We start from the raw sequence: 12,940 nt of genomic DNA, 5'->3' as shown, positions 1-12,940 counted from the left end.
TGTGTATGGGCCCAGCAAAATTATGCATAAATGTTAGCCAAAAAACTTGGGCTTTTGCCCTGCCTCCAAAAGAGGACTTTAGGACGATGCTTTATTTACTGCCCTTTCTTTGTCTGTGAACCATGTTTATACCACAGAAACTTTAGGGAAAGAGTTAGGGAACGAACAAAGAACAACACCATGCAAAGGCTTTACTAATAAGAACTTTAAATATGCTCTGGTTCGTTGGGACAAATGTCAGGCCAAATCAGGAAAATTAATGTCTGTGGCTAATCATACAATTGTCGATTGGGGACCCCATGGTATGTGGTTATCTAACTGCTCAGATGATATTGACAGCACTGTGTGTGATTGTGCTACTCAAGTACCATAGGTTACTAACACTGCAATGGAACATCACCATGACAAAGGACTTCTTGGGTGGCTTGACGGTGGAATGCCTCCCCCTCGTCCTCCAATCGTCCTTGATAAACAGATTGGGCCTGAACAATGGGACATCTGAAACTTGCTGTGAGCTCCGAAGAACTTGGGACTTGGACTGGACATTTCACAGGGACCAATCGTAGTCATAGAAACTATTTCTTTCGTTATAATCAATCATATGTCATACAAGCTTGTGTTCCCCTTCCTTGTATTCTAGCTATAGGAAGTTTACAATTCAGTAAGACTTTACATTCTGTAACTTGTATAAATTGCAAATTATATACTTATCTCTTCTGTTTCCTTAAGAAATGAATCCCTTTTGAGTCTTCGATCTTGACGTAGTCTATGGTTACCAATCAATCTCCAGTGGCCCTGGGAAGAAGGTCCCATGGCTGGACTTGCTTCCCAGTTACTTACTAAACTGCTCCGGCGATCTAAACGATTCATCAGATAGATGATTCTTGGCATTCTGGGATTAACAGCTATTTGCACCACTGCTGCCGTCACTGGCGTTGCTTTACAAACCTCAGTTCAAACACATAACTTTATCCAAACTTGGACTAAAGATGCTCATACTATGTGGGCCACTCAGGCTCAGAGAGATGAGAATATTCAAGATGAAATACAGGAACTAAAAACAGCCATCAAATGGGTTGGAGATCAATCAATAGATGTACAACAACAGGTGATGCTAAAATGTGATTGGAATTCTACTCAATTTTGTGTTACTCCTGTTCAAGTCAATAATAGTACCTACAACTGGGAACAAATCAAATTTCATTTACAAAACATACATGATAATTCTTCTCTAAATGTACAAGTATTACAAAAAGAAATGTTTGAAACCTTTTCTAAAAATCTACCCTCTTCCACTAATTTGGAAACTTTAGGTGAACAACTAGCTGAACAATTATCTGGGCTAGAGGCACGCGGATAGTTTTAAAGCATTACTCACAGCATCAGGTCTGGAACTGTAATTTGGGTGATTGTCTTGATGATTGTATTTGTTGTTTACCATTGCCTTCATGCAAAAATTGTTAAAAGAAACTCAAATGGTCAGAATCCTTTTTTAACAAATATTGTAAATAAATAAGGGGGAATTGTCAGTGAATGTTGAACAGGAGGATTCCTATGTGCTGTTTCTCCTAAATCCTGTTCCTTATCAGTTTCTGTTCTCAGAAACCAGTGGAACGGCATGCCGCTCCCAGGTCTGAAGTCATAGCATGAGACAGGTTTGAATCTCCTTCAGTAAACATTCTCCTTACGACAAAACTGCTCAGTCTCGATCCTCTTTCTTGAGATATGGATTGTCTCCTGACCTTGTGACCATTATTAATCCCTTGTTCCCTTGTTAAGGGTTGCTGTACCTTTGGCTTTCTGATCTTTATCATCATCGAAAGAAATTTCTTGTACAACAGCCTATATATACTCACAGAAAGATCATTAAAGCACCTTTGCTCCATCAGAGCTTGGGTCCCCGTGTCTTTCTTTCTCTCTCTCACTTTCACTTTCTTATTGTTGACTCCAGACCGCCAGATTCCGGTCCATTAAAGGAGCCCAACAGATTGCAATGCAATATATTTTTTAATCCTACAACTATTGTTAATACAGCTTTATTTGTTTTAAATTTTTTAAACTTACTGCAAGGGGATATTTTGATAAAAGCAGAAAAAGATTTTGAGGCATTGAAGGATACCTCCCTTCCTCTGCCCATCTGGTATCAAGGCGGGTTGACTCAACAATGGCAATCTGGAAAATTAGTATTACAAGGAAAGGGGTATGCTTGTATTTCTCCAGATGGACCCAAAGAAATCAGCTGGCTCCCTCTTCGGAAGATCCGCCCCAGGGAACCCACCGGCATTCAAGATAGAGAAGAAACAGCAAAATCACCAGGAGAAGGAGTTTCCAGTAGAAGCCATGGCAACTTTATAAATTTCCAACAAATGCTGCACTCGCGGTAATTGAATTCATGACCTCCCCACTTGGGGACAGATAAAAACCCTTATTAATCAAGCTGAAAATCTGGTTTCTCAACAGGGAATGCCTCGGAATCCAGAAAATATTTTTGTCGCTATGCTTGCTTTTGCTTCCCCTGCTCAGGCTGACTTGATCAATCACACTTATTGGGCTTATATACCTAATCCCCCTTTATTGCAGGTTGTAGAACAGACAGATATAGGACGGGTTGTATCCACTAAAGACTCAGTACATATGTCTCCTCCTTGGAGTTTGGAGGGGCGCTCTCAGACTGAGGAAGAAGGAAGATTAATGAAAATTTCTCTAGGCTATCAAGTCCTTCCTTCATGAATGGGCCCAGCAGAATTATGTATTAATGTTAGTCGACAAACAAGGGCTTTCATCCTGCCTCGAAAAAAGAAATTCCGCACATTGTTTAGACTGTTTACTGCCCTATCCTCTTATGAGAACCATGTCAATACTACCAAAACTCTAGGAAAAGGACAAAAGTTGGAAGGGATTTACTTATAAGGATTTTAAATATCCTCCTGTTTATTGAGATACATGTCAAGCTAAAGCATGGAAATTAATGTTTGTGGCCAGTTACACCATTGTTGATCGGGGACCCTATGGTATGTGGTTATCTAATTGCTGAGATGATATTAACAGTACTATGTGTGATTATGTTACTCAAGTAACATGGAAGATTACCAACAGTTCAATGGAACACTTCCACGACAAAGGACTCCTTGGCTGGCTTTACAGCGGAATGGCACCTCCTCGCCCACTAAACAGCCTCACACAACGAATTGGGCCTGAACAATGGGACATCTGGAAACTTGCTACAAACACTGGAAAACTTGGAACTTGGACTGGATATTTCACAGGGACCAGTCATAGTCATAGTAACTATTCCTTCCATTATAATCATTCATATTTTATACAAGCTTGTGTTCCCCTTCCTTTTGTTATAGCCATAGGAAACTTAAAATTTAATAAGACTTTATGTTCTGAGGCTTATATAGACTGCAAATTAAAAATCCCTTTTGATTCTTTGATCTCGATGTAGTCTGTGGTTGCCAGGAGATCGCCAATAGCCCTGGAAAGAGGGTCTGATGGCAAGACCTGCCTCCCAGTTACTCACTAAATTACTGCAACAAGATGGTTGATTCTTGGCATTTTGGGGTTGATAGCCATTGGCATCACTGCTGCTGTCACAGACATTGCTTTACAAACTTCAAATCAAACACAAAACTTTATTCAAAATTGGACTAAAGATGCTCATACTATATGAGTCACTCAGGTTCAGATAGACGAAAAACTTCAAGATAAAATTCAGGAATTAAAAACAGCCATCCAATGGGCTGGAGATCAATTAATAGATTCACAAAAACAAGTATTATTAAATTGATTGGAATTCTACTCAATTTTGTATCACTCCTCTTCGGTTCAACCATAGTGCTTACAATTCGGAACAAATCAAATTTCATTTGTAAGATATACATGACAATGCTTCCTTAAACATACAATTGCTGCAAAAGGAAATCCTTGAAACCTTCTCTCAGAGTCTACCCTCTTCCAACAATTTGGAAACCTTAGCTGAACAGCTCGCTGCTCAATTATCTGGGCTAGACCCTCGAAGATGGTTTCAAGGCATTATGCATAGTATTGCATCTGGAACTATTAACACTGATAATTATCCTGGTGATTACATTTGTAATAAACCAATGCCTTTAACTAAAATTGTTCAAACTAAACAAACTCAATTGGTCAGGGCCTTTCCCACAAAAAGTATCAGCAGTCACCCCCAATCATGAAATAATAAAAAAGGGTGAACTGTTAGGGGACATTCAAGTTTAACGGATCCAATATGTTAGTTTCTTCTTCTGTGTGCCATTTCTCAAGGACTCTCTATTCCTTATCAGTTCCTGGAAAACAGGAAAGAGCAGAGCTGCACGCAGTTCTCAGGACTCAGATCATGAGAAAGGGCACCTGCTTGGATTCCTTTCAGTGACTTCCTTCAGTGACCTTTTACTTAAAGGTAATCTATTCAGTTATGCTCCTCTTACTCAGGATGTGGAACGCTTTCTGGGCCTTTGAAGATTATTATTTGCTTGGCTTTGTTTCTGCTCAATTTTTTTACTGCCTTAAAGCTGCCTTGTATGAAGATACATAACCATGCGTTTCTGCAAATAAAGCACCCTTGTCTCACTTGAGACTTGGGTCCCCTGCGTCCCTCTTCTCGTTGACTCCAGTCCCCAGGTCCCAGTCTACAAAGACCGGGACAGCTCTGTCTTCAATTTTCATAAATAAGAGTAACTCTTCTTTAATCATACATACAACAGTTATTTCTATCCAATGGAGAACATGACCCTTTTGCTATGCATTGTTCCTAGCACACCATTGGTCCCTGGTAACTGTCCCTCTCCTCCTACGAAAAGCCCAGTCCTTTTAACGTCTTGACTACTCTTCTCAAGGTCAGTTCGTAGAATGTTATGTTTTATAACAGGCTGGACTATGTATGGAAAGGCTTCCAGATCCTACTGACCATGATGAGTCATGTCTTAGGTTTACATTATTTTCTGCCCTCCCTGTTCCTAATTCACACACACTACTGAATTTCATAATTCAGGCTGTGTGTTTTTCCAGAAAACATGGATCTGAATGAATCGTACCTAATGAAGTTGGCCCCTTCACCTCACTGATTCCTTCCCAGAGACCATCATGAAACACACGTAGCAAATGCGTTTGATCAATGTATTACCAAAGCCAAGCTCTTAGAGCTCACCATGCAACAGGCCAAAAAACTGAGAGATTACTTGTTGGGCAGGGAATATTGACTTTATTCAGAAAGCCAGGAGACCAAAAAGATGCTGGATTACTGTCCCAAAGAATCATCTTTGTGGAGTTAAAATTTGGGTTTCTTTTACACAAAAAGATCTCTATAGCTTCTCTTCAAATATGGACTTATTACAGTTGCTGACTACCTGAACTAAAGTCATCAGAGAATAGATAAAGTGAAAAAGGTAAAGATTTGCCACAACCACTGAGTCTGGGAAGTATGGCTCCATTATGTTCCTATCTTGTGACTTTTGGATAAGATCCTTGTCACACACATTACATTGCTGTGTGTTTTCTACAGGATAAATACTCTGATGCTACTGGCAAGATGTGAGCTGTGAGGACAGGGGTTTTTTTTTTTCTCCACATTTGTGAAACTGGTGAGGAATCTTTCTAGAATGAATTCATGTTCTAGAGACCTGACTAATAAATACATATATATCTGGCTTCTATCCAGTATGAATTTTCTCATGAAGCCTAAGAGGTTGCCACACTCATCATATTTGTATGGTTCTTCAGTAGTATGAATTCTCTGACCAAAAGTAGGGTGTGAAGTTTGAACTTTGAATTTTGAAGACTTCTACCATATACCACATTCACATAAGTTTCTCTCATGTATGGATTTTCTGATGTTTAGAGAGTGCTGAGACCTGAGTAAAGGATTTTCCACACTCGAAACATTTGAAAGGTTTCTCTATATGTATTCTCCGATGACTTGTAAGGTGTGAATTTCGACTGAAGAACTTGCCACACTCATCACATCTGTAAGGTCTCTCTCCAGTATGAATTCTCCAATGAAGGCGAAGATGTGGTTTTTGACCGAAGACTTTTCCACACTCATCACATTTGTAAGGTTTCTCACCAGTATGAACTGTCTGATGACTTAAAAGGGTTGACTTTACACGAAAGGCTTTGCCACACTCATCACATTTGTAAGGTTTCTCTCCAGTATGAAATCTCTTATGACTGATAATCTGTGAAGGCTGACTAAAGTGCTTGCCACACTCATCACATTTGTAAGGTTTCTCTCCAGTATGAACCCTCTGATGACCAGCAAGGTATTCATTTCGGCTGAAGACTTTGTCACATATATCACATTTAAATGATTTCTTTCCTGTATGAATTTTCTCATGTCTCCTGAGGTGTGAGCTGGAAGTAAAGGTCTTGCCACACTCATCACATCTGTAAGGTTTCTCACCAGTATGAACTGTCTGATGACTTAAAAGGACTGACTTTACACGAAAAGCCTTGCCACACTCATCACATTTGTAAGGTTTCTCACCAGTATGAACTGTCTGATGACTTAAAAGGACTGACTTTACACGAAAAGCCTTGCCACACTCATCACATTTGTAAGGTTTCTCACCAGTATGAACTGTCTGATGACTTAAAAGGACTGACTTTACACGAAAAGCCTTGCCACACTCATCACATTTGTAAGGTTTCTCACCAGTATGAACTGTCTGATGACTTAAAAGGACTGACTTTACACGAAAAGCCTTGCCACACTCATCACATTTGTAAGGTTTCTCACCAGTATGAACTGTCTGATGACTTAAAAGGACTGACTTTACACGAAAAGCCTTGCCACACTCATCACATTTGTAAGGTTTCTCACCAGTATGAACTGTCTGATGATATAAAAGGACTGACTTTACACGAAAAGCCTTGCCACACTCATCACAACTGTAAGGTTTCTCACCAGTATGAAGTGTCTGATGCCTTAAAAGGACTGACTTTACACGAAAGGCCTTACCACACTCATCACAATTGTAAGGTTTCTCTCCAGTATGAACAGTCTGATGACTTAAAAGGACTGACTTTACACGAAAGGTCTTTCCACACTCATCACATTTGTAAGGTCTCTCTCCAGTATGAAATCTCTTATGCCTTCTGAACTGTGAAGAGTGACTATAGTGCTTGCCACACACATTACATTTGTAAGGTTTCTCTCCAGTATGAACCCTCTGATGATCAGTAAGGTATGCATTTTGGCTGAAGACTTTGTCACATATATCACATTTAAATAATTTCTCTCCTGTATGAATTTTCTGATGTCTCCTGAGCTTTGAGCTGTCAGCAAAGGTTTTGCCGCACTCATTACATTGGCAACTTCTCTTTCTTGCAGGGATAGTCCGATGACTTACAAGGAATGAATTCTGACCAAAGATTTTATCACATACATCACACTTATGTAAGTTTGCTCCTGAGTGGATTATCTGATGTCTAGCAAGGGTGGAGCTATCATTAAAGGTTTTGCCACACTCATTACATTTGTAACATTTCACTTCAGAATGAATTTTCAAATGACGTGCAAGCTGTGAACTTTGATCAAACAATCTGTCACATACTTCACATTTATGTGATTTCTCTCTTATATGGATGGCCTGATGTTTAATGAGGCATGAGCCCTTAAGACAGGCTTTCCCACACTCATCACATTTGTAAGGTTTTTCCCTGTGTGCTTTGAGGTCTTGTGTTATTACTGAAGGATTCATAAAATCATCCCCATATATATTAGAAACACTGGTTTGGACACAAGGAGGACTTCTTTGAAGTGGTGAGAATGACAAACTGTTGTTGACAGACCTCTCAACTTCATTATATTCAGAAGTTATCCCGCCAGTTTGAAGTATCTGCAGTTTATCCTGAAAGTTAAACCCAAGCCTGTTTCCAAAGAGCGTGATTCCTGCATCCTTTCTATCATGTGAATCTCTTCCATCAGGCACATTTCCATCAAGGCTTACAGGTGTTCCTTTGTGATTTCTTTTGTCATCTCTCCCCTGACACTCAAAGTCACACATATTTTCCTGAGTTTCCCAAAGATGAAAATGTTTGATTTCATAGCTTCCAGGTCTTCCCAGCATCAATGTTTGGAGTGGCTCTCGTTTATCACTGTTCACTTTGGGTTGTAAATGCTTGATCACATGTGTAGGAGAGATATCTACAAGATAAAAAGAACCATAGGTATCCTGCTGACAATGATTCAAAACCAAATGTTTCATGTTCAACATCTATTACACCAAAAGTAATACTTACACCAAGTTATGAAACACAACAATGATGACCTTAAGTCTTTAGAAACACTAAAGGAATAGAATTCTTAACTTAAGAAAGCATGATAACATAAATTCACCATTAAGGTAACCTAGTTTTAAAAACCATATGCCAAACGCACTCACACTGGACAATCTTATGCCCACTCTCAAAAACAGAGTATTTTCCTATGAGGACCTCTAGGAACGTATCAATCGACAGTTGTCTCAAATTGAAAAGAAAAATATTACACTATCATTGTATTCTGCATACTTACTGTACATAAATAAATACTAAACAATATATTATATATTGTAACAGTAAATAATCCAAAACCAAGCTTACCCAATTAATAATTAACTATTCATAATTGGTTGTTTACAATTGAAAAGAAATGAGAAAATGAAGAATATGACTAAAACAATTTTTTGGAAACAACATAGTTTTCTAAATCTGCTATAGAACTACGTACCCAAAAAGAAAGGCATTTTACAATGTTAACAAGTAGTCTGTGTCAGCTGTAGTGCAGAATACACACTAAAGGACCATCATCTGTAAATGACACATAAACTGAGACGTAAAATATTCACCAGTTTTCTAACAGCCAAGAACCAAAGCAATCCCTGCCTATGTTGTTGTTGTTGTTCAGTTGCTCAATTGTGTTTGAGTCTTTGCAACCCCGGGGACTGTACCCACTGGACTCCTCTGTCCATGGGATTTCCCAGGCAAAAATAATGGTGTGGGTTGCCATTTCCTTCTCCATGGGATCTTCCCGACTCAGGGATCAAACCTGCATCTTCTGCATTAGCAGGTGAATTCTTGACCACTGAGCCACCAAGGAAGGCTAATCTCTAGCCGTGCACTGTTCTTAATTACCTGGTTTTTGGCACCAAAATGTAATAAATAAAAAGCGAGTGCTTTGTGTACTTATTGACTAGGGCCAAACACAATATTGCTGAAAAATGTTGCAAGTGAAAAGCATACAAGATATAATGTAGTTGAGGTTTGACAGAAAACAAAAATCTGTAAAGTAATTATTCTTCCAATTAAAAAATAAAATTTTAAAAAGATATAATGTAGATAAAGTCATATCATAAAGAACATGACAGAATACAGATATTACCTTTTGTAAACAAAAGTAAATTTTGAGTATTTACTACAAAACATGCACTACTGTAAGCCAACGGACAGCACTCATTTGCTTTAAAAGGCTTCAGGTAAATTAACATGTTTTTCTCTAATCAGAGCAGGAAACACACCTAATTGGCCCACAAAGTGGTAAGAGAACCAGGAGATGAATCTGAACATACAGACTGGGAATACTTATTTGTAAACATGACTACCCACCGAAGGAGTAGATTAGAAAATATTAAAAAAAAAAACAACAACAAGGAACTTAGAAAGAAAATACCAAGGAAGATACAAGACAGAAGTACTCTGTTTAACTATTATTCACCATCCCATCTCATGGTTTGTGAGTCATCATGGATGCACAGAGTGATTGAGGTCATGTCCTGAGAAACTTGTTCAATAAATGACCAAAGATTATCTTTACAGTGAGAGCATGTAGAAGGTGGAGGGATGCAGTAGGTAAGAATAATGTTTCCATCCGTATCAAGGTACTATGTAAGGAATGGTCAGGACTAACAGAGGGCCTGCGTGGAGCATAGGGTACACAGGCTGATGTCAGATATCAGCTTGGGACTGCATGTCTTTGTGAAAATAACTGAGAGCGCAAACTAATATACTGACCTGAAAAGAACAGAACTGCTTCAGCAAGTTTATGGGCATTATACTATGGGTACGGGACAGAAACAAGAGAGATTTTAAGAGTGACTGTGATATATGGAGAAAGCAGGATAATACTATTTACAATGTAAGGTATCCAACTGTGAAATTTGTGAGTTACAATGGAATGCTTATATTCAAGAAAAACATACACAATATTCCAGGACATTGTGTAAGAATCTTATTAGCAGAAATCAGAAGGAACATCCAGGAAAAGGCTATCTAAACCTGGGTTCCTCTGCCAAGGATGACTAACCTCTCTATTGGACATTTACTTCGTTTCGTCTTCCACACATGTTCATCTCAAGATCGAGGAGTATCAAAGAAAAGGAGGGATTGAAACTGACTCTGGAGGACCTTCCCAGTTACAAAAGCCTTTCTGAGCCTTTTGCGTTTGTAGAAAAAGACTTTATTCTCCTAGACTTTCCCTGAGTTCAAAAGAGTAGATTCAAACAGTTTCTAATACATAAAAGGATCATAAACCATGATCAAGTTGGATTTATAGCAGGGATGCAAGATTTCTCGATATCCACAAGTTATTCAGAATGATACACCACATTAACAGTTGAAGACGAAAAACCATATGATCATCAATAGATGCAGAAAAGATTGTGACAAAATTCAAGTGCCATTTATGATAAGAACCCTTCAGAAAGTCAGCACAGATGGACCCTACCTCAACATAATTAAGACTGTATATGTCAAACACACAGCTAACATCATACTCAACAGGGAAAAACTGAAAGCACTCCCCTTAACAACATGAATAAGACAAGAATGTTCACTATTTCCACTTGTATTAAACATATTTTTGGAAGTCCTAGCCACAACAATCAGAAAAGAAAAAGAAATAAAAGGAATTCAAGTTTAGAAAAATAAAAAAGAAGTAAAACTGTCACTCTGATGCTACACACAGAAAATCCCGAAGGTGCCACCAGATGACTACTAGACCTCATCAATGAACACAGTAAACTTCTTGGACACTAAATATATAGAAAACTGCTGCATTTCTATACACTGATAATGATAAATCAGAAAGTGAAATTAGTCAAACAATCCCATTCACCATCTCATAGAAAACAATAAAATTCTAAGCAATAAACCTATCTAAAAAGTCAAAAGAACTGTACTCATAAAACTGTAAGAAGCTGATGACTGATACCAAAGATGACACAAACAGATGGAAATGTATACCATGTTCTTGGACTGAAAGAAGTAACACTGTCAAAATGACCATACTATCCAAGGCAATCTACATATTCAATGCAACCCTTATCAAATTAACAATGACATATTACATAAAACAAAGAAAAATTTAATTTGCACCAAAATACAAAACACTCTGGTATCTAAAACGATCTTGAGAAGGAAGAACAGAGCTGGAGGAATGATGTTCCCTGACTCAGACTAAACCACAAACTTACAGTCATCACAGTAATATGATAACGGCACAAAACAGGACACAGATCAGTGGAACAGGATAAAAAACCCAGAAATAAACCAATTTACTTATAGTCAATTATTCTGTAACAAAGGAGGAAAGAATATTGAATGAAGAAGTCTCTTTAATAAGTGATGCTGGGATAAATGGATAGTTACATGAAAAAGAATGAAATTACAACATTCTCTAACACCACACACAAAAATAAACTCAAAATGTATTAAACATCTAAATGCAAGACCAGATACTATTAAATTCATAGTGGAAAACAAATGCAAAACATTGACATAAATGTCAGCAGTTTTTTTGGATCTATCTCTTAGAGTCATGGTAAGAAAAGCAAAATCAAACAAATGAGATCTAATGCAATTTAAAACCTTTTTGCAAAGCAAAGGAAACCAAAAAGAGAACAAAAATACAACTTTTGGACTAGGAGACTATATATGTAAATGATGCTATCTATACGGGATTTATTTCCAAATATACAAACAGTTCATACAGCTTAATATCAAAACAAACAAACAAACAAATAACCCAATCAAAAACTGGGCAGAAGATCAAAACAGATAGTTCTCCAAAGGAGACCAACAGATGGCCAACAGTCACCTGAAACGATGTTCTACGCCTCTACTTATCAGAGAAATGCAAATCAAAATCACCTCACAGTGGTCACAATGACCACGATCAAAAAGTCTACAAACAATAAATGCCTGAGAGGGTGTGGAGAAAAGAGAACCCTCCTACACTGTTGGAAGGAACATAAATTGGTACTGCCACTTTGGAGAATAGCATGGAGGTTCCATAAAGAACTAAAAATAGAGCTATCACATGAACCAGCAATTCCAATCCTGGGCTAATATCCAGAAAGGATGAAAACTAACTCAAAATGATACATGTACCCCAATGTTTTTAGCAGCACTGTTTATACCAGACAAAACATGGCAGCAACCTAAATGTTCACTGACAGACAAAGGGATAAAGAATATGTGTTACATATATACAAGGGAATACTGTGAAGTGAAAGTAGCTCAGCCGTGTCCAACTCTTTAAGACCCCATGGCCTGCAGCCCACCAGACTCCCCTGTCCATGAAATTCTCCAGGCAAGAACACTGGAGTGGGTTGCCACCTCCACAGCATAAAACACAATGAACTAACGCCTTTTGCAGCAATACAGACTGAGGGAGTATTCTAAGTGAAATCAGACAAAGAAAGACAAATATCATAGGATAGTATATCTTGAACTGAAATAAATGATACGAATGAACTTATTCACAAAATAAACTCACCAGCATAAAAAACAAACTTATGCTTACCAAAGGGGATAGTGCAGGAAAGAGAGGGGGCAGGAAAGAGAGAGATAAATTAGGAATCTGAATATATACAAACGAATATATATACAAAACAGATAAACAACAAGAACCTACGATATAGCTCAGGGAACTATATTAAGTATC

At 38.1% G+C, this 12,940-nt stretch overlaps 2 protein-coding genes across 4 annotated transcripts in view; both read right to left on the bottom strand.

Moving 5' to 3' along the window:
- The window catches only part of LOC122420590 (zinc finger protein 665-like), a 161,995-nt gene that overhangs the window by 43,565 nt on the left and 105,490 nt on the right, over nucleotides 1–12,940 (bottom strand). The window lies entirely within an intron of this gene.
- Nucleotides 5,817–12,940, bottom strand: part of LOC122420388 (zinc finger protein 665-like) — a 34,929-nt gene continuing 27,805 nt past the window's right edge. The window contains 1 exon segment of the mRNA XM_043435517.1: nucleotides 5,817–8,164. Coding sequence (XP_043291452.1) covers nucleotides 5,817–8,164 — 2,348 coding nt within the window.

Source organism: Cervus canadensis, chromosome 18, assembly GCF_019320065.1.
Source record: "Cervus canadensis isolate Bull #8, Minnesota chromosome 18, ASM1932006v1, whole genome shotgun sequence".
NCBI lineage: Eukaryota > Metazoa > Chordata > Mammalia > Artiodactyla > Cervidae > Cervus > Cervus canadensis.
The sequence above is the reverse complement of the archived record's forward strand: the minus strand, read 5'-3'. Positions and strand labels throughout refer to the sequence as shown.